General features: G+C 41.3%; 1 protein-coding gene across 1 annotated transcript; it reads left to right on the top strand.

Annotated features, from left to right (window-relative positions):
* The first annotated feature begins 719 nt into the window (after positions 1-719).
* On the top strand, positions 720-13,351 carry LOC111844405 (terminal nucleotidyltransferase 4A-like). Its single transcript, XM_023812870.2, has 13 exons — positions 720-1,671; positions 4,528-4,651; positions 5,885-5,931; positions 6,041-6,161; positions 6,383-6,490; positions 7,963-8,091; positions 8,559-8,772; positions 9,061-9,187; positions 9,337-9,440; positions 9,697-9,875; positions 9,997-10,143; positions 10,252-10,413; positions 11,180-13,351. The coding sequence occupies exons 1-13, from the start codon at positions 947-949 to the stop codon at positions 11,330-11,332; spliced, it is 2,340 nt and encodes a 779-aa protein (XP_023668638.2). The 5' UTR covers positions 720-946; the 3' UTR covers positions 11,333-13,351.
* Positions 13,352-23,088: the final 9,737 nt, after the last annotated feature.

Here is a 23,088-nt window from a genome sequence, read left to right as displayed (position 1 = left end):
TAATTAGGCGGTGGATAGATAGGAAGTGTTACGAGTGACGATAATCATATGCATCCCATAATAACCGGAAGGTCATCATAAAAAGTTAAATGAGTGAAGCATTGCACACGATGCCAGAATCTCGTACACAACGGGGGGGGGGGGACTATGCCATCAAAAGTGGGCCCTTGGTTTGTGGGAACCAGCCAGAAAGCTCTGGTGAAACCCACACAAAAGCAGAGTCACATGAACCCAAACTGCGAATGCAGACAGCCAGCCTATAGGCAGAGGATCAGCCACCCTGCTGCTCGGACAGCTGTATTTATGGGATTACAGTAGACAATCATTAGTCAGCCAAAGACAATTCAAGACAATTTGCAACTATGTACGACATTATATACACACTTTTAACACTTGACCTCTCTACATAGTCAGAAGCAGTACTGATGCATTTTTAGAATAATGCGGTTTTAGATGCATTTTTGTACAGTGCATGCTTGCAATAAAAATCTGATTTTTATGATGCATTATTCTCACCACCGTCTTTGTAATAAAAACAAATTTATTTTGGGTTGCATTTTTTTCTTTCTCAATGGTTCATAATGAACAGATTTGGAAAAAATCCAACTTGAATATTTAGTGACCGGCCAGGGAAGCTGGGGAAGCCACGCTTCCTAACTGGGGTGGGATGGGGGCGACAGTTTAAAAATTCGACAGACATGCGCACATGTCTTCGGGTTCAAGGGAATGCGCCATATTGGGTTGCCCTGGCGTTGAACACTTTATAGTAGCTAGCTAGTTGCTAGCTATTTAGGATTAGCGGTGCATAATCCATTTTAGGTCGTAACATTTGCTTAATTATTATTATTTTTTAAGAAAACGTGGCTTACTTGCGAATTGTTAAGAGCAGCTTTAATTTATAAAGGGATTCACTGAAACTGGTTTTGCAAGGAGAATAAGAAGTTGAATGGATCCGAGGGTGGCTTGGATTCAGCCCGAGCAGAAAGGACCCGCTAATGCCTTATGGATGCAGGTGTGGAGGACCTCTCAAGAGATCCGGTCCGGCTCCGCTCATCTGCTGAACACGCAGCACCTCTGCGTCAACCTGCCAGCGCTGGACCCCGGCACGGCAGCCGGCAAGAGCGGCGTCCACCGCGGCTATGTCAACAACAGCTCGATCCCCCCCTTCTGCTTGTCAAACCGGGGCTCCCACACCTCCCCCGCGCCCTTGTCGTGCGACGGTGGCGACGGGTTAATGGTGGACTTGGGAGAGGGGAAGGCGCTGCACAAAACCGGCTCAGTATCGTCGTCGTCGTCCTCCTCCTCGGTGGAATCGGGAACCGAGAGCCCGTCGACGGGCTCCTCTGTAAGGACTAACGGCGCCTGCAAGACGAGAGGCTACGGCGGCTCGGAGCCGCTGTTCGGCTGCGCTGACAGCCCGTCCGGCTCGAGGCGCCACGCGCACGGACACGGGCACCCGCCCGACTGCCAGCGGGAGCGCCAGCGCCACGCGGCGGCCGCCGCCCTCGTGCTGCCCGGCCACGGCCACCAGCACCATCCCGGCCGGAGGAAAAGCGACAACAAGGCGAGCACGTACGGGATCAACTACCTCCTGTCCGGGGCGCCCGACGGGAGCGGCGCCTACTCTGGGACGCCCTGGAAGACCAAGAAGTACAGCCCGGTCATCAATGGGTAAGGCATCACCTATTATTATTTTGTTTGTCTTAATAAGTCTGAATGTCTTTGACGACGAGCCGTTCAGTAACGCCTGTCTACAGCCTCGTCGACGGGCGCTACGCCCTTCGCTTTCCGAGAGGGGGACACGGCTCCCCTAGGCTGGGCTCCCGGTTCTCTTCCCTTCTTGGCGGAGAGACCAAGCTGTTTGGTGTTTGTGACCGTTAATGGATGTTTATGAGGCACTGGGGACCGGAGAATGGGGCATACCGAGTCCCGGGGGTCGCCGCTAGCCGATACAGCCGGGGTGTGTGGGAGGGGGAGGGGGTGTGAAACTGCGCCTGGTTGCATCCGAGTTGGTCTAACTGGGTTATAAGTACATTAGTGTGTATAAATATATTTTCGGGTTTGGTGCACGCGTCGCTCCCCTCTTCTTCATCTGTGTGGGGGTTCCGAACGGACTCGGGGAAGTGCCTGCATAAACAAACACCCTCCCGGCATGCAAAATTCACAAGAACCGCTTAGTTCGCGAGAAAACTGGAACGACTTAAACCACTTCTATAAAATTAAAGCACCCGGCTAGGGCCAAGTGTTTCTCTTCTGAAGGAAAATCTTTAATAATTATGTCTAGTTATGGACTTTGCAGTTGTACTCGGAGCATTGAGGTGGAGCTGAAACTATTTGTGTAACGCAGAGATTTCACACGCCCCACGGCGTTCACGCCTTATGAAGGTGAAACCACTAACTTTCACTATCATAAAAATCATTACTTCAATATGCCTGGTGAGACATCGAAAATAACTCTTGTGGTATTGCTAAAAACATCCTAGTGACTCATGTCCTGTAAAAGTGTAATGAAATTTTCTTTTTTTAAGTAGTCTAAGTCACTGTGAAATATCTGGAATAAGACCAGTTTTTAAATTATTTTAAGAATTGCACAACGGTCTTGAGTCCTTTATCTTGTGTTTTCTAATACTGCGCATTTACACTTTCTAGATTGCAAATAGTGTTTAACTTGGAGCTGTTTGAAGTCCATGCATATCTATTAGCAATTAATTTCTGAGAAGTAATTGTGATAAAATCCTTACCATTTTTTAACAGTGAAATGTAGAAACGATTACATACTTAGCTTAAATACTGTTACAAATGTTTAATGATATATGATAAACTTGCTGGTAGTCTCTGGCATAACGTTTTCTTTATGTTTGATTACAGTTCCTCATATTCTGTCCTGTTTGTACTGGTGAATATGATTAAATTTAGCAAATCTCATACGAACAAATATTCTTAGAGCATGCTGATATAATATGGTCTGTAGAGAAAAACAGATGTGTAAAATTTAGTTATTTTGTACTATTAAGTTTTGTTTGAAGCTTTCTAGTAGCCTGTTCATTTGGCGTAGAGTAGCAGATCCAGTTCTGCCTGCCTGCATGTGTGTCTGAACTTTTTAATTTAAAGTACTTAAATAACTGCATAAATATACCAGTACAGCTATATCATACACTGAATTTCTGTTTCTTGATATTCCGGTTCAATTTATTTACAGTTTGTATGGCATATTTTGAATTTCTAGACTTGCTATCATTGATAGAAGAATATTACATTTCTGTCTTCTTATGGGTTATGAGTTCAAATTAAGTGGTTTCTTCTAATGTACGGGTGTCAAACTCTGGTCCTGGAGGGCCGGAGCCCTGCACATTTTTGGGTTTCCCTTCATTTAACACACCTGATTCAACTCCTTGTGCTAATTACCACGTCACTCTTGAGCTCAATCATTTGTGGTGGAACAGGGAAAGAACTAATCTACACAGGGCTCCGGCCCCCCAGGACTGCGGTTTGACACCCCTGTTCTAATGTATTCAGGGACTAAGTAATCAATGCTTCAATCACAACTCACCCAGTCCATTGTGTCAAACTGTGAACTTGTTGACTTTTTGCTGGTATAGCACACTCGTTTCCAAGAAATCATCTATTTCAGAAGCTCAAATACGGTGCCTTCATAAGGGATAACAATTAAGGACTGGATGTATTATTCTGCAAAGGAAAAATTGTCAGAAATCCATGCTATTTAACCAAAAATTGAAAACTGTCATTAGATGAAGAATTCACGCTCAAAATATGTCACTATGGGCATTCAGATATCCCATTGGTCTAACTGCGGGTGGAATCCCGAGCGACCTGAGCAGACCTTCACAGCAAGCACGGAGAACATTCTTACTCCACACACACACACTAGTTCAAAGCCATAACCCTGGCATTGTCAGGTGCGAGTACAGTACTGCACACTGCCACCATGCTGCCATTCATTGAATAACTTTGTATTCTGTTATGTCACATTTTTTAAGTAATTAAAAACCTGAGTTGTCTGGGTGACCTGAAGGTCAAGTCTCCTATGTGGGGGAAAAAGTCCGTTATTGTCAGTCACACCATATATTCTATAAAGTACTTTACCTCTGTGTAGCACTAGATAAACACTCGTGTGAAGTCTGATGGATGAATATACATGCAGTTCCGCTTTTTTCTTTTAACACCTTAGGAAGAATATTGATCTAAATGTGTAGGTCATGGTTATCTGTGTACAGGAAAAAGTGTAAAATGCAACGTGTAAGTTAAGATACTCTAAAAAGATAATCAGTGTCTGCCAGAGAAATAGTGTGCTGCCTTCTTGTCCCTTCATGTGTTTTGGCTTTGGTTGCCATCTAGTGGACAGCTTGCTGTCTCAGTCCTTTAAGGTTTTGTAGGATAATATTAGAATGCACTTATGTATAAAATGGTCATATCCGGCACTTTTTTTTTGTTGTTGTTAAAATACTTGTTAGTTTTTTTTTCCTTCCAGCTGACAGTTGCATAACTGGTCTTTCCTTCTTTTGCCAGGCTTCATGAGGAAATAGTGGATTTCTATGAATTCATGACTGCTTGCCCAGAGGAAGCGGCCATGCGGAAGGAAGTGGTCAACAGGATAGAGACGGTCATCAAGGACCTATGGCCCTCAGCAGATGTAAGTAGAAAAAGTACAACTAGAGTAAGATAAGATGATTTTGTTGTTTTTTTTTTTATAAATCATCATCATCATCCCTGGTAGGAATTCTGATGCATACAGTGGCAAGGTAGGTAAAGTGCAGACAATGAGCATACTGCAGAACAAGAGTGCAAGATGATACACAGCGTCCCATTCATCCAGAAGAGCATTTGTGACGTCAGACACTGATGTTGGATGTGAAGGCCTGGCACGCAATCTCCAGTCTGGCTCATCCCAATAGTTTCTGATGGTGTTGAGGTCAGGGCTTTGTGTATGCCAGCCAAATTCTTCCAGACCATATTCACCCTAGCATGCCTTTATGGACCTCCAATGCTATCCATTGCTCTTAGTGATGGAAGGCTTGCATTCAGCTGCTCAGCCATGGAAGCCCATTCCATGAAGCTCCCGGCATGCAGTTTATGTGCTGGAGTTAAAGCCAGAGGAAATCTGGAACTCTGCAGTTACTGAGTCTACAGAGCATTGGCGACTTTTACACCATGCGCCTCAGCACTTGGCTACCCAGCTCTGTTACTTTGTGGTCTGCCACTTTGTGGCTGCGTTTCTGTTATTCCTAAATGCTTACACTTTGCAATAATACCACTTACAGTTGACTGCAGAATATCTGGCAGGGAAGAAATTTCACAAACTGATATTGCAAAGGTGGCATCCTATGACAGTACCATGCTTGAATTCACTGAGCTCCTCAGAACAACCCATTCTTAAACAAATATCTGTAAATTGTGTTTTGTAACAATTTTGTTTGCTAAGGTCAAGAGTTTCTTTTGTGCTTGTTTATTCATCTTAGTAGGTCAGTTTACCTCAAAGTCGATTTTACTTGCATTTTTTTGTTTACTGTGTATCAGGGTGAGATCATTCCTTTTATCCTTATTTGTGTAGATTTTTGTGTGTGTTTTTCATTACTGTGTTAACATTAGTAACTGTGTGCCTTGATAAAGTGGTTCAATTCAGCCTTTTTTTCTCCTGGTCTTTATTAGAAATCGGTCTTTTAAAAATGATCAATAACTAATTGATATTGACTGAAATGAAATTTTATTGTGATCATTTTTAAAGATACATCACCCTGCCCTAGTATGCACTGACCTTTTATATTAAACTATATTAGGCTACCTCGTTAGGTGGGACTTGCATTACAGAAATACAATGAATCCGTTGGTCCATAGACAACATTAGCCTTTTATTTTTATTTTCCAGGTCCAGATTTTCGGCAGCTTCAGTACCGGACTTTATCTTCCGACCAGGTAACACTCGGAAACTTGCCTGACTTGGTCCAAAGGGTGATTTTGGTTCTGTATGATACAACATTTTTAAATGCAGTGGTAATGGACAGTTTTGTTGTCCTTATTCCAGTGATATTGACCTGGTGGTCTTTGGGAAATGGGAGCGCCCCCCCTTACAGCAGCTGGAACAGGCCCTGAGGAGGCACAGTGTTGCAGAGCCTCACTCCATTAAAGTGCTGGACAAAGCCACGGTGAGTTGCAGTCACCCTGCATTTCCCACCCACTTGCTTGGGCCACACTTATAGTGGTATTTGTTCACTTTGGTTTGTGGATTGTCGAGCATGGTAGAATAGTTTTTTTTTGTAGAGTACAGTGCTTTATTATTTTTTTTAGTGTATTGCCATTCTAAAAATGGAATTGGTGCACATTGCAAAAAGAAACCTTGAATTAAACATGTTGTCTTGTCTTTCAGGTTCCTATCATAAAATTAACGGATCAGGAGACTGAAGTCAAAGTGGATATTAGTTTTAATGTGGAGACTGGAGTAAAAGCCGCTCGATTTATCAAAGATTATGTTAAGGTAATATCGCTAACTGGGGAATTCGGTGTTTTTTGGTTTATGGTGTGGACTGTTAAGGTCTGCGTTCAACAGGTGTTGCGTAGTCGCACGGAAGCCAAATTACATCTGTTTCCAAAAAAGTTGGGATTTGGTGTAAAAAGTAAAAACAGAATGCAGTGATTTGCAAATAATGTAAAACCATATTTAATTGAAAATAGAACACAAACAACGTATCAAATGTTGAAACTGAGAAATTTTATTGTTTTATGACAAGTATATGCTCAAGTTGAATTTCATACCAGCAACATGTTTCAAAAATGTTGGGACTGGATCAACAAAAGACCAGAAAAGTTGTGTAATGCTAAAACAAAACACAATTTAGAGAAATCTCTGTGTGCAAGGGACAAGACCGAAAACCCATATTGAATAGCTGTGATCTTTGGGTCCTCAGGCAGCGCCACATTAAAAACAGACTCAATTCTATAGTGCAGATTACTGCATGCGTTCAGGAACACTCCTGAAAACTACTGTCTGTGAACACAGTTCATTGCTTTATCCATAAATGCAGGATGAGACTCTACCATGCAAAGAAGAAACCATATCTAAACATGATCCAGAAATGCTGCTGACTTCTCTGAGTCTTGTTAAAAGAGGTGATGCAATACCGTGGTGAACATGCCCCTGTCCCAACTTTTTTTTTAAACATGTTGCTGGCTTCAAATTCAAATAGAAAATGGGTTGATATGTTTTATAAACTATTGTATTCTGTTGCTTATTTACGTTTTACACAGCGTCCCAACTTTTTTGGTTTTACAATCATTATACTTCATTCATGGGGAATTTTTAATACAAGCAATAATATAGCTGCAACACTTTTGTTTTGGCCTTTTACTTGTGATCTGTTTCTTCTACACAAATGATGAATCCATTTTCTGGTGTGTAGTTAACACTCTTGCTCTCATCAGCTTGGCTGCAGTACTTCTACTGGTAAACTGAGCTTTCAAACCCCGCAAAGGAAGCAGGGTCTCTTGGAATTTTGCTTTTAAAAGCATAGATAGCGAGATATGAAATGTGCTGACAGTTTACACAGCTTACTCTACACAGGCCACTGCTGAAAACTGCAGTATATATGTTTTAATAGTGACCGTGCTGAATGTGTCTGTTTTGCATGTGTGTGCAGTTTGTTTTGTTGAAATGTGTCATGCAGATGTAATATTTACACCAGTTATAAGTCTTATAACACTAAAATGCAGTTTAAATTGCATTAAATGGAGTATTAAGATTCTGGATTTGGTAATACTTAGGATTACAATATAATCCTTCTTGAATATGAATATGAAGACTTAAGGGGATCATTCGGTAAAGTATTTTTAAAATTGTGGTTATCAGTTGATGGCAGCAATTTGTCCTTTCCTGTCAAATTATATTTTGACGTGTGTGTGTGGTATTTATGTATGTATATGTCTAACAATGCTTTGTTTCCTGTCTTTCAGAAATATGCTGTGCTGCCTTATTTAATTTTAGTCTTGAAGCAGTTTCTACTCCAGAGGGATCTGAATGAGGTTTTCACTGGGGGCATCAGCTCCTACAGCCTCATTTTGATGGTCATTAGCTTCTTACAGGTGACAAATTTGCATTTATTTAGCATATGCTACTGTTCAAGTAATACCTCACAATCCAGCAGTGATTTTGGTAGCTGCAATACATGACTTAAAAGCAAAAGACTGATGACGGAAGGCAGAAATTCTTTATCTTTCCTTTATTAATTTTGTTTAAAAATTAGTGACACATTGAGGGGTTTTTCAGTAGCCCTGCAATTTCTGTAAATTTTAAAATACAGCCTGTGGTTGCATCTCTGCCGTGAAACATGTTCTATTATATTATTTCATTTTCTAAATGTAAAGGTCCTCAGATATTTACTGATTACCTACAGCTTTCCTGGTACTGGCAGTAAATTGGAATGTACTGAATTGAATGCCCCCAAAAAAAATCAAGCAACACCAGCATGCTTTTGATCACAGATAACTCTGATCGTTGCCCATAGAACAAACTGTCCTTGTTAAACTCTAGCCCTTCCTCATTCGTACAGTTACACCCACGCATCGACGCCAGAAGCCCCAACATTAACCTCGGCATCTTGCTTATTGAGTTCTTTGAATTCTATGGAAGGCATTTTAACTACTTGAAAACCGCCATTCGGATAAAGAATGGAGGTGCTTATATTGCCAAAGAAGAAATCATGAAAACCATGACTAATGGATACAGGCCTTCGATGTTGTGCATTGAGGATCCTCTATTGCCAGGTATGAAAGGTTTTCGCTTGTATGCTTGTTCTTTTCGGGCTGTTGATCTGGTTATAACATCCAGGTGTACTTTTTTTATTAGTTTTTTTCTTTATTTATTACCCTCAAATGAATAGAATGTGCTCCCCACCCCAAAAACAAAAGTAATTTATCTCTGTGGACAATGGGGTTCTTGTAGGGCTTTTTCAGCTCATTCTTCTTCCTGAGTTTATAAAGTCTCCAACAAAACAGGCTTTAAAATGTAGTCTTCCATGTCGCGTTCAGCTGTATTTGTTTATTTTTTTTCAGGAAATGATGTCGGCCGGAGTTCCTACGGTGCCATGCAAGTGAAGCAGGTCTTTGACTATGCCTATATTGTGCTGAGCCACGCCGTCTCCCCCCTCGCTCACTCGTACCCCAACAAGGACAGCGACAGGTGGGGAGATGCTCACCGTTACCAGGACTTTCCATAACTGTCTCCCCTGACCCCCACAACCTTGCATAGCTACAGATGACGCCCACTCCGTAATACACTAACTGCAATAACATGGCCCCCACAATTTCTGCTTCACTCTGTCTCCACAGTACTTTGGGACGCATCATCAAAGTGACCCAGGAAGTAATTGACTACAGGGAGTGGATCATTAAGAAGTGGGGAGGCAAGAACCATGTGCATTTGGATAGCTCTGGTGAGTTAGGGTGGTCAGTTTGTATACATCACCCTTAATCTCACTTAGTTGCAAACCGCATCATTTTGACTTTAGGTGTTCTCTGGACTGAGTGTTTTGAGGTGTTAATGACCATGTTAGGTTAATTATCTACAAAGGTAGTAATGTAATGAAAGCTGATGTGGATTATTTTTGAGAGATGCAGCACTACAGTCTGTGCAGTGTTTCCCCAAGGCAGAATGCCGCGCTTAATTCGTTATTAAATATTCCCGTGCAGTCCCTGTTCTGAAGGAGAGCGAGCAGATGGTTCCCAGCAGCCTGAGCATCACTGTAGAGCAGCAGAGGGATTCGGCATCTCCGCACAGCTCTGACTCGCCCATGTCCATCTCCAGTCCCCAGCAACACTCCTCTGCGTCCTCCACCTCTTCCGTGTCCTCGTTATCCGGGAGTGACGTTGTATGTCGTATGCAGAAGCACTATTCAACCACACGTTTTTGACCTTGTTATTCACCCCTTTAAGCACAATGACTTCCGACTTGGTGGTAACGGACCATTTAATCCCCATTGTGTTTAATAGGACTCCGACTCGACACCTTGTTCAGCCTCCAACGTTGCTCCATTTCCAATCCACACGCTCACGCTGGCCACCATGCCGTCGTCTCTACCGATGCCGGATGGAAAGTCAAACCTTCCCGGGACATTGATTATGTCTTCCAGATCCCAGGTATTTTGTCCTGTCATTTATTATTTCTTGTGGTTATTGCTCTCTTACTTTTTCTCTTTGTTATTGTTCTCACTTCTTGTTTTTGTCTCATTTCCCCAACCCCCCCAGTCCAGAGTATCCATACCTAGAAACTTAAGCATCCATTCACTGCCTGGTGGACAGGTTTGTATAGAAGGGGCACTTCCTATGAATGCTGTCCTACAATTGCCCCCTCCTGGTGCTCGCCTTGCCTCCCCCAGCCCTCTGCCAAGTCCCCACCTGCACCACAAGGTAGGATTCCGCGTGCAGGGAGTACCAAGAAAATTGGTCTGCCCTGTTTTTTGTTGACATTTTGTACCGTTTTTGCTGCTTGTGAGTCAGTTTGGACACGAATGAAGGTTGGTTCATACTCTGTAGACGTACTAGGAGACATGTCCGCTAGAACGTTTTTGACGAGTTATACGTTACTGTGTGACTCCGTAAACACCTGCCGCACTCCAAATTTGTGTCCGCGCAGCGGTGCACGTGCATTTCTGGACACACTGCGCACGATCGATTCTCTAACATCCACCTTAAATACCAACGTGGAAGCTTTTGACGCCAGCCAGCTGACAAGAGTTAGCAACCCTGTGAGCTGGCTCTCTGAATCAATATTATTAAAAATATAAATACAACACATTTGTGCGCATGTGCAAAGTACGTGGTTTGACCGGAGAACTTTGAACGTTTCCGTGTACGCATACGCAGAGTGGATACACCAGTGTTGTGCTTGTGCGGAGAAGTATGAACCAGCCTTAAGCCTGTAATCTAATCCTCTTACTGCCACAAATAAAATTAGCACTCATGTTCATTTAAACTGTCAGGAGTTAAGCGTGTCTAGCACATGCTTTAGGTCAATTTGTTAGCGAATGTTAAACTGACATTTTTGCAAGATTACTGAGTGTAGCAGTGGCATTGTTCATTTTGACAGATGTGTATCATTTCAGTGATGACCGTTTATGAGCTCATAGTTTATTGGCAGAAGGCAGACTGGCTGTTACTTTTTGTTCCCGTCCAGATCCATAATGGGCCAAAGTATCCAGTTAAGGGACTTCACAGTGCAGACGCCGTTCACAGCCCTGCACTCAGCAACCGGGCTCACTTTCAGTACAACCGTAACACGTGGCGACGGAGGAAGCGGGAGAGCCTACCTGTAAGCCTTAGCAGATGAGGTCCCGCCCTGCGTCCACTAACCGCTCTTCCCAGCACCAGGATGTGCACCGAGACCAGCATTTACTGCTGCAGCATGTAGGTAGCCCTGCTGCTCCCCTGCAGCTATATCTTGCATGTTACCTGTTAAAAAAAAAAAAAAAAAAAACAAACAAAAAAAACTTTTTGAAAATCGTTGTTTAGTTCTCATTTTGTGAGGACTTCTTTGAATGTAATTTTTGTTGTACATGTCCATTTTTGTTTTTTCTTTTTGTTTATTTATATTTTTCGTTCTATAAGCTGCGACACAATGTGTACCTTTTTGATCCATTTTGAGTTGTGGGAGATGCAGTTTCTCTGTTTAAAAACACTAATTTTGATAGGAGCCATTGTTCTTTTACCTGGAGGTACTTATGCCTCTGACACTGCCTCTTTCTTTGAAGGACAGTAGCATGTCATTGTGGCAAGTAAAACATGTCACAATGTCTCAAAAGAACTTTCATTCATTTGTGCAATAATTTTCATTTAATTTAAATTTGGATTGAGGTTTAAGTTATTTTTTTTCAATATTTTTATTTTTCTTTTTTTCGTCAAGTTTACAAATCCTTTCCCAGATTGTGTCCGCAAGTATTTTAAATCGAGCTGTACGGTGTATTTTGAGTGTTGATTGTATTACATAAAGACTCCCCTTTATAATGACACTAGGAGCATGGATGAAAAGGTACTGTACGTACATTTAAGGAACTGTCATTTTCATCCTAAAAATGTCTGTTTTCCCTCAGTAGATGGAGCTATTTGTAAAGGACTAAAACTGGATGTGGTGTGCCAAGGTTTGCTGATTTTAGTCAGAGCCCACAGACATCGTTTGTTCTAATCTTTTGTCTTCCTGGATATGTGTGACTGAAACCTATCAAAAGTTTGATCAATTGTTGATCATTTACATTTTTTTTTCTCCAGGAAGCTATTAGGTTTCATCAGACATGCTCTTTTTAATCTGCTGAGGCACTAGGTGCTGCTGTTCTAGGTTTCTGGGACCTGGAAAAGAGAGATAAGGGTTTTTTTTCCCTTTAATTTTCCTTCTAATCAAAGCACCCAACACCCCTTTTTAAAGGAAAGTTCACAAAAGGGAGTCAGGTAATTGTATGTTGAATTTTGTAATCTGTATTTATGCAAGATGCCCCATTTAGCATTTGCTGTTTGGGTGCCCAATTAACAGAATTAAGGAGAAAGGAATTATTTTGATTCCATTGAGGAATCTATATAATGGTATGTATTCGTTCTGTTAAGAGCAACACATTCAAGCGAGTGATGACCAAGTACTTGTATGCATTGTCTGTGTTAAACTTTGTTTCTGCATTGCAACATGCTGCCTACTTATGGTACATAGCACAAAGTATTTAGCTTTTTCCTTATGTTGCCAGTGCCTACAGGTATATTATGCAAATTGCCCCCTCCCTTCTCTCGAAAACCACTGCTTTGTTTAAAAGCCAATATGACCTTGACCTGAATTTCAAATTTACAATTACAAAATGATGTCAGTGATTGGTTACCGTCGATGAAGTGAAAGTCTCATTTTTAGCATCACTCAAAACTACTACCACATGAGGAGTTGCATATGCAGCCTGTAGTGATGACTTTGACTATCTCTTATCCCCTTTTTCTTTTACATTCCATGGTAGAGTGCTTCTTAATAGTGCTTTTACTGGGCTATCAGTCATACATTTAAAACATCTGGCAATAGTCAGATAAAGAAAGAGAAACTGAAGTACTGTTTCACATTAGCGTATTTAAACCAGAGTAGTAAGTGATCCTTGAATTTCCATCTCATACAGGCTTTTAATTCAGCTTTGCTGTGAAACATTGCAGTGAAATGCATATGAGGCTTGGCATCATAGTACATCACTCACAATATACCAAAAACAGCAGTTGCCAGCTACCCTCTGGTTATTGTAACTGGTAAAGTGTACTTTTTTTCCTGATGAACATTTTTATGTAAAGTTTTCTATTCTTTGATTTTTTTAAAATAAACATCTTAAAACAACATTTCTTAATTTGGTTTTGTGAACTGGTGTTTCTTTACAGACTTTCTAAAATCTTTCACTTCTTCCCTATTTTAATACTGGTACAAACGCATAACATAACCTACCACAATGCACATATGTGACAATGTGTATTATTAAATTCAACTGAGAAGAAAACAAGTGTTTCAACATGATGCTTCATAAATTCGTTTGGCCGTTTAACTCAACACACACTGGCACATCTGCAGTCCCCCCTCCCCTCCCCCATTTGGCGACTAATTCCCTAACTCTGTTCTGTTTGTCTTCATATAATTTTGGCTGTTTGAATTTTATAGCTTTACAGTGCAAATCACTATTTTCTTTTATTTCTCCCCTTTTTTTGTTATCATTAATGAAAATCCATCCAGCCCGTTTTGAACACTGTTGACTAGCCAAATCCAGCGTTTACTGCTGATAGCGTTTTATTTATGTCACACCCAGTGGACTGCAGTGTGACTGAACCAAATGCCAAACCCATCCCTTTCAAGTGAGCTTCACACATTTTTGTCTGGCGCTGCTGCACTGACTATGAAGTGTCGTCTCTGTTCTACTTTTTCCTACCCAAAATGATTCTGAATCCATGTGAAGTTCTGTCAATATCTATGCTCTGAAATAGGGGCCACAGTACAATAGGCAACACTTTTTAATAGCTTGTCCTGTTAATATAAATTGTACTTTCTAAATGTTAAATATGGCTGTTACACCACACAACAAGAATAGATGAATGTGAGCTTGCAATGTAGGATTGTAAACGAATGCAATGTAATCCTCGAGCCATGACCAGGATTAGCAGTTGAAATTTTATTCCTGCAAAATGACATGTTTTCTGCAAAAAGTACCAATTAAGTTGTCATTTTTAAATATGATTAACTCTTAAGTCTTGGGTAGAATAAATTACCAAGACCACCTTAACCCAGAGTAATGAGCCACTTCATGTCATGTAACACATGCCTGGTCTGAGTCCTACATCATATTTACAGGGACTGATATCCTATCAACCAAGAGCCATTAACAAACAATCAGCAACTGAGAAGCCATGGTGAAAAAAATTTACGGCACATTACGGCTCAAACAGTTTGTATTCCCTAACATGCCTTTATTAGACAGCTGTTATTTGTCATCTTTCACAAAAAGAGTGTACTCTTGCCAAGCAGCGACACGTCATGTAAAGGAAGGCCAGAAAAAATAGTCTCGTTGCTCTTTAAGAACGTGGCATGTAATTGCTCACAGTGAATAGTGAGTTATATTAAAACAATTTTCATACTGGAATTTAATTTTTATACATTGTAACACTAGCTACACTTTATTTGGAAGGAGCTGAATTTTTACTGCAGTGAAACATTGTATGACGTAGCGGCTGCTGAATTCTCTGTCAATTTGCTTGAACATGTTCAAGCATCCTAGCTGAGACTCATTAAACTATTAAATAATAGTGGTGTATATACAATGAGGAAATGAAGAAATCGCACGCTTTTAAAAACTATGAAATACAAGAAGAACATACTGGGAGCCCAGGAGGGTGATCAGAGGGTGTTCTCTTGTCAACCACCAGATAACCACCCGACTGCTTCATCAGGCTGTACTTGTTCGCTTTCTTCCATTGGCAACTGGCACCAACCACATAGATCACCGGTGGCCAATCGTATCCACAAAGGGCCGGTGTGTATGCAGGTTTTTGGGATAACCTTTACGTCAGCTGTTCAAACCCAGGTGTGAGGACTCTTCAGCCAATCCGTCTTCTAATTAGTAATATAATTAGAGTTGCAGCGAAGACCTGCATACACAGTGGCCCTGTCTGGATAGGATTGCCCACCGCTGACATAGATATTCCATAATATGCCATAATAAAAATGTTACTATATCACTAAAGAAAAAAAAATCGGTTTGCAAATGAGATGCAGATTTTGGATCTATTTCCTCTTCAACGATTATTATCCAACTGCTGATGCACTGCTCTTCTATAAAAAGCAACTGCTATTGTTTACACTAGAAATGTCAATGTAACTTGTGATAAAATTAATATCATGGAGATATTTGTTTATGAGGAATATTAATATGTTAAACTGATTTGTGGTACTATGCAAGGAATAAATTATGCTAGAAAGTAATGGTTAAATCAGTTATCAGAATACTTACATACCTGCTCAGGAAAGACTTTCCACCTTAAAATGCATGCCGTGCTAGTTAAAGCAGAGCCTCAGCAAGCCTCCTCACTGTGTTGCTGTCCTGTGCTGGCACTACAGAGAGCACTAGTACTTCTAGGGGCACAAAACAAACGGAAATTGGCTTTCTAAGCCAGTGGCATCTAGCCGGCTGCGTAATGGTTCGACCAGCAGTAGGCAGACCGCCTGCTTGCTCTATGGTGCAGTGCTAAAGGCTACATTCCCATGCAAAATAGTCTCTCATTCTGTCCCCTTGGAGGGCACCACCTGCAGAAGCCAGGCACAGATCCAGAGAGCATTACATTACATTTATTTAACAGATACTTTTATACAATGGAGAAGGGTCAGATCATCCCTGGAGCAACTGGGAGTTAAGAGCCTTGTTCAAAGATGCAACAGTGAAGTTTGCTGACCACGGGATTTGAACCAGCAACCTTCTGATCACAGGCACAGCACCCTAATAAATCAACAATCTTCTTCATTATGTTATGGTGGGCAGGCATCTTCTTACACTGTGCAATGGAATGAATGTTACATTTATTTAGTGCTTTTAAATTCACCCAGAGCAATGGAGAGCCATGACTGCTGTGTATCACCCACCTGCATAATGCAATGGCAGCCATTCTGCACAAGTAAGCTCACCCCACAGTAGCTGAGGTGATGAAGAATTCACCAGTTAGACACAGGGGATGATTAGGAGGCCTGATTTGAAATGACCACAGTGGGCAGTTTTAGCCTGGACATCAGAGTACCACCCATACTCTCTCAAAGCATGCCAAGGGAGCCTTTAAACTTCAGAGAATCAGGAACTTACACATCATCTGAAGGACAGCACTATGTTCTAATTATTAGAGCAGGACATTGGAATCTACACAGACCACAAGACAGACTAACCCATTGACCACACCAACACCTCCTCCTGTGATAGCCCAGCTTTTTTTAGATGGTCTCCCATCCAAGTACCAGCCAGACCCAAACCTGCTTAGCTTCAGAAGTATGACCTAATTGGGACTGTGGGCAGCATGGCTGCTATTCCGCTGCTCTTACTTTCCAAAGAATTGTCATGACAGAATTCATTTTCCAACATGGACATCTGGGTGGGTCAGAAGGCTGAATGGATTTCACATTGGCTATACTCTCTGTCACCCTGTCGTACTGTAAGAAAGAGAGATTAAATCAGCTTGAGGGGAAGAGAAGAGAGGTATAGTAAAAGTGTGGTAAGGGTAACTTGCATCTTTCATCTGTTCATTCAAGAGCTTCCAGATTATCCTCCTTCACATTAGAGAACTGAGGAGATGATTGCTGGCATTACTGTCATTGTATTAAATTGTAATTTTAATGGTAAGATATTGAGTATTTTCTTATTTTATATTATCATTATTATTTTAAATCATATGCCTATTTTTACTCAGTTACTTGTGTGAAGAGTCTGACCCTGCATCAGAACAAATTCCTCAAACAATGCGATTCTGATTATTGAGAAAGTTACTTACAGTTGCAACTACCTGTGTGTTTAATAAAAACTTAGCATGGGGTCTTATACATGCAGCACGGTTTAGAATATTAAAAAAGGTTTCATTTTATTCTGTGGATGGAACTTCTTAAAACGCAGTATAGTCCTCTATTGATGTCTTTATCTCCATACAATCTATAAGGTGTTTGAGAGACAGCTTATTATTCTCGTATCTGAACCAATTTATGCATTTCAATCAAATCTGCCTGGTCCTGGCTTAAAAATGGTATTCATTAAATTTCTCCCATTGCCGCAGACCATAAAACGCGCCTTTGTGGATTGTGACTTTTCTTTTCACTGTTCTATACAAGATAATAGATGTTTAATATACTACGTAATCATGTCATTTCTGACAAAACATTGACCAGAGACAGAAGCTTAGCAAGTCACAGAACAAAAACACAACTCTGGTTGAAGGAAACAATAAAAAACTTTAACAGTTCTGACAGACGGCAATGAACCATCAGTGATACATGGTGTTCAGGCGCCCCCCCCAAAATGAGAAGTGTGATGACGTGAGCAGGGCAAACAGAAAATATAGCGCTATAGATGGACGATGGCGCGTTTCTGCGCGCTTCATGGGGATGGGAAAAAGATAAAAAATAATTCATTTTGAACAGATACACCTCTTACAGATATTTAGCTATACAAACAACAGTCGTTTTTTTTTCTTTTTACTGCAGTGTTAATTAAACATGCAATTGAAACCATCTGCTCTACAGGCAGTTTAAAATGAATTTTACTCATCAAATTATGCTTCTGAAAAAAGGACTGTTTATAGCATCACTTCTTCATGGCTGTGAGTTTAATTCCTGCCAGAGCTGTGTCTCTATATGTGTGTGTGTGTGTGTGGGGGGGGGGATTAGTTTTATATTACATTGTTGGGACAAAATGACCAAATATCTCCCACAATGTGATAAAAAAACTGTTATGTAAAACTGTGAATGCAATCAGAAAAACTAAACATGGCAAATGTCTCATATTTAGTTTGGTTAGGGTTAGGGCTGGGTAGGGATTAAGGTCATCATGTTGGGATTAAAGCTTTCCCCATAGAAATGAATGGAGAGTTCCCACAAACATATAATTATGATCCTGTGTGTGTGTGTGTGTGTGTCTGTGTGTGTGTGTTTCATCCACAAACTCCCCAAACATTCTGGTTACCCCTAAGGTGAAATTATATGCAAAATGCATATTGCAGGGAGGTATTAGAGAAAAGCTGTCCTGCTCCCCAGAGTTTGCTGTCCACTGCAGGGAAATTACCATCTAAATTTTTCATCATGTTCAATAGCTATTTGTTTAAATGATTAATATTTTAGCGGGAAGCCAGTATTAAGTAGACAAAGCAGGTGTGCGCACGTTTGACAATTTTTGGATGCTATGAATATCATCACCTAGTCTAAAGATAGATTATTCCATTATTCAGCAGAACCAGTCAATCACCAAATAACTGAATGTTTTCTGAAATGAGTGTAAGATGATTGTTAAATTGCATGCTGGGAAGCGTGCTTCTCATTTTCCAGACATTAAGCAATGTACGCTAATTATAAACAAAATATTTTTCCAAGTGGAATGCATCCAAGTTGAATAATTATGCTACCACAACAAAAGTGTTATGATACATTTAATAAACATTTTCTATCCATTTAAGAAAATGTGCATGGGTTTCTATCCTGTCGTTTGTATTTATTTATTGGTAGCATGTGCAAAACAAAAAAACAACAAGGAAAAAAGAAACTTCACTGCTTGGACCCCTAAATAGATTAGAAGCACAAAATATTAATAAGGTATTCCGTGGTTTGTACAAATGGTACAATGGCAATGAGTTACACCACTATTGTGACTTTAGTGTAAGAGAAAAAGCAGAGCTAGTGAAATATAAACTCACTTCCATGCATTAAATATATCAGTAACATTTAATTGGTCTATTTATGTGCTTGTCTTGTCTAAATGAATTGTGAATATGCTTTGCATGGATTGAGTCCTCTTGTCATCCAGCTGACCCATTCGCATCTTTCTTGCTGACGTCTTTGTGAACAAGATACGCTAATGGAGCCTAATTGGCCCCTTTCCTTGATTTTCGTTCCTCTTTCTCCCAAGAAAACGCACCAGTCAGTGAGTATTTCAAAGTCCCCATGCTATAAACAGCCCGTCCTGAGGGAAACACATTGTTTGCAGGTATATAATCACGCTCTTTGATGTCCTTCTGGATGCAGGTAGTAAAAGCTCACCGTGCCACCATGATGGAAATGGTCCTTAATGCCTATTGTCTCTAATTATACACCAGCAGAGCGCCATCAGGAATACAGAATGCACTCAATAATAGTGACTATTTGGTCAGAGTGTTTAATGGAGCCGCCTGAGGTTCTGAAATCTCACAGTACGTGACTGAAAATCCGACAGGGAAATTTCGCCTTATTTCTTTCTGTGGTTCTGCTGGTTTGTTTCATTTGTTTGTTTTCTGGCCTACACCTTTAACATAATTCACTGTGTGAGATAAAATACAGGGATAGGAAGCTATAGAATTTAATGTCCCAAAAGAAAAATAATGGTAATTTCACATGATGTTGTGAGTCCTGCACACTGTCATGGACTGAAGTGGAGTGAACTGGTCCTGCACTTCCCCATGAAAGGTAGAGATCACCACAAAGAAAGGTCAGCGCCCCGGACAGCTCGCGTACACGTGCACCAGCACCTCCACACTCATACGGACAGCTCACGTACACGTGCACCAGCACCTCCGCGCTCATACAGACAGCTCGCGTACACGTGCACCAGCACCTCCACACTCATACGGACAGCTCACGTACACGTGCACCAGCACCTCCGCGCTCATACAGACAGCTCGCGTACACGTGCACCAGCACCTCCACACTCATACGGACAGCTCACGTACACGTGCACCAGCACCTCCACGCTCATACGGACAGCTCACGTACACGTGCACCAGCACCTCCGCGCTCATACGGACAGCTCACGTACACGTGCACCAGCACCTCCACACTCATACGGACAGCTCACGTACACGTGCACCAGCACCTCCACGCTCATACAGACAGCTCACGTACACGTGCACCAGCACCTTCGCGCTCATACACTCACTTAATTAACCATTTTCCGACGACATTGACAGAGACAAATTAAACTGGTGTCTGCTTGGGATAAAAGCTACATCCGCATATCTGCAGGTTTAGCTGCTAGCCAGTGTACCGGGTGACAGTAATCAGAGCCAATCCCTTTAGCAGCTTGTGTCATTGCTCATGGTTTGAGCGCAGTCTCTGATTTGTATCTGCTTCAGGCTTTTATGTGAATCTCCATATGATATTGAATCCACTGTAAAATTATTCTGCTTACATGTGTTAACCACTTTTCGCAGTACAGATAGTCAATATAATCAATGCAAAATACATGAACAGTATAATGTAGGTTAATTTACTTATTGCTGTTCGTGTGACCGTTATTATTATGGTGTTTAGTGCTTAGAATTTTAGCACAGCATCCTTTGCCTGCAAAATCTCTGTGTATAATTACGATGAAGTGCAATCTTTTTAACTTTGGATCATGGCTACTGTCTACGGTGTAACTGTTGTTTTTTTTGAGACCGCAAATGCCAGCAGAATCATTCTGTGCTGGTCTCCTGGCTGAGATGCGGCCTGTTCTCTGTGATTATAGGTTAGGCCAATTACAAAGATAACATGAATTTGTCCATCTTGCTCGGTGAATTACTCTGAGACGTATCACACAAAAATCCATTTAAAAAATGAGGATGTTGAGGCAAGGCTTAAAATCCTGCAACCTATTAATGAGAATAAAGCAGCATGAATGCGCCATAGTTACAAATAAATGTGGGTCCTTCTGTACCTGGTTTATTACCATTTGGGGACCATTTTAATTTATTTATCTGGTAGATACATTTCTGTAGCATAGAAAAAGTAAAGGAAAGTTTGGGGTCAGGGAGCAATAAGCACCCGTGGGTTAAGAGCTGCCCTCAAGGACCCAATGATGCTACGATTACTCTGCTAATTGTGGGATTTGAACCCACAACCTTACGGAGACAGGCAGAGACCCATAACTGACTGAGCTGCACACTGCCCCGATTGCACAAGCCCCACTGCACAGAATATGGCCCCATTGTTTCTTTTTTATGTCATACAGGCATTACTGCCATCCATCCATATTCTGTGACCACTCATCCTTTTCAGGGTCACTGGGGGTTGGAAGCCTATGTTGGGGCTAGGGATGCAAGGCAGGGAAGAACCCAGGAGGGGATGCCAACCCATTGCAGGGTATTAATACCATACATGAGTAATTTATGTATGAAGTCTGCATGACTTACACATTGTTTTGGCTATTTAAAAGCATTATGCGTGATAAGGGGGGTGATGTGGCACCCCCCGCTTGTGTTAGGGATCCCGCTTGGGCTCTGACTCTCTGTGGAGTTTGCATGTTCTCTCTCTGCAGTCTCTTGCAGTCCAAACATATATTGTTGAACTAACTGGCCTCTCTTAATTGGCTGTCAAATATAATTTTGTTTACATGTGCCCTGAAATGGACTCGCATGTAGGCTGTACTCTGGCCTTGTGCACTGTGCCACCTGGGATAGGTTCTAGGTCAGTATTTCTCAACCTGGTATTTGGGCACCCCAGTCCGCGTCTCAAAGGTGAGCTGGAAGGGAGCAAAAACATGGATCATCCAGGGTCCCTGAAGTCCGGGCTGAGAAATACTGGTCTAGGTGACCTTGAACAGTTTGAGGACAGATAAATAGTGACACTGATAAGGATACAAAAGGATACTGTATATGAATAGTCTCCCATAGTTAAATAATTCCTACAATGACTGAACGACAACATCATTTTCTATTTTACATTTAAAAAAATACATTTAACAATTAAGTTAACTGGACGATGAATAGATATTTTCTCTTTGTTTCATAATTAACTGTATTCCAAGATTGGGGTTAGTCCTTTGTAATGGAAAGGTTAATTACAAAATGTGAATTAAAATCCCAAGTTCAAGACTGTGAATAGATAATACTACAGAAATAGAAATGTAAACTTTATACTGTCTGTGTTATATGCATCATAACTCCTTGTTAATGTTCTGAAACCTAAAGGTAAGTGTGACAATGTTTTATGATAGATTTTGCCAGGGGCAGGCATACATTATACCACATTGTTTCATTATTTACAGACAAAGAGCAGCGACTAAACGATATTTTAATTTTAGCACTTGGTCAAAGACAAATAGGGTGAGAAATATTGGCACTAAAATTAGAGAAGACAGTCAGCAGTGGTGCTCAAGAAGGCAGCGAGCCGGCTGCTCCGCACACCAAAGCCAAAGGTGCTGAGTTTGATGTGAATGTCCTGCAATTAACCCCAGCAGATTTCCTTCCACTATACATGTATGGCTAATTATCTGTTGGCATCTAAAATAGGAACATTTTTGTGCACTGTCACATGGGAAATGCGCAGGTTATGTGGCTTTCACAATAGCTCTAGTGCCCCTCTTTTTCACACCCCGTGTCTTATGTCAGTTTATCATATTATGAAAACTAATCCAGATTGTTGGACAAACTAATAAGCTTGTCATATGTCTAGAGTTTGTAATTTCAGAGAGCACTCATAAGGAGCATGTTCTCGTCTGAAGCGGCAGATTGTAGGGGCTAACATAATGATACTCCCCAAGGCTAGGGAGGGACTGTAACCACTTTGTAAATAGCGTGCTGAAGATCGACGTCCCCAGAATTGCTGTTTCCATGGGGGCTTGATGTGAGAGCCCTTGAAAGGTCCACCAATTGCCAACGTGTGAATGATGTGCTACAGATGTAGGACTCCTGGGGAATATCTGTAGTGCATCTGCTTTGCTGGCTATTATACTATGTAATATAAAAAATCTATGTTGGCTCATACAATTCTGCTGTTAATCTTTATCCAAACATCCATTGATTTTTGACTTCTTATCCATCCCTGGGTCATGGGGGTGGGGGGGGGCGCAACCTATCCCAGGACGGCTGTAGTACTACCAGGACTGGGTGCTAGTCCATCAC

The sequence above is a fragment of the Paramormyrops kingsleyae genome, chromosome 9, assembly GCF_048594095.1.
Source record: "Paramormyrops kingsleyae isolate MSU_618 chromosome 9, PKINGS_0.4, whole genome shotgun sequence".
NCBI classification, from domain to species: domain Eukaryota; kingdom Metazoa; phylum Chordata; class Actinopteri; order Osteoglossiformes; family Mormyridae; genus Paramormyrops; species Paramormyrops kingsleyae.
The sequence above is the reverse complement of the archived record's forward strand: the minus strand, read 5'-3'. Positions and strand labels throughout refer to the sequence as shown.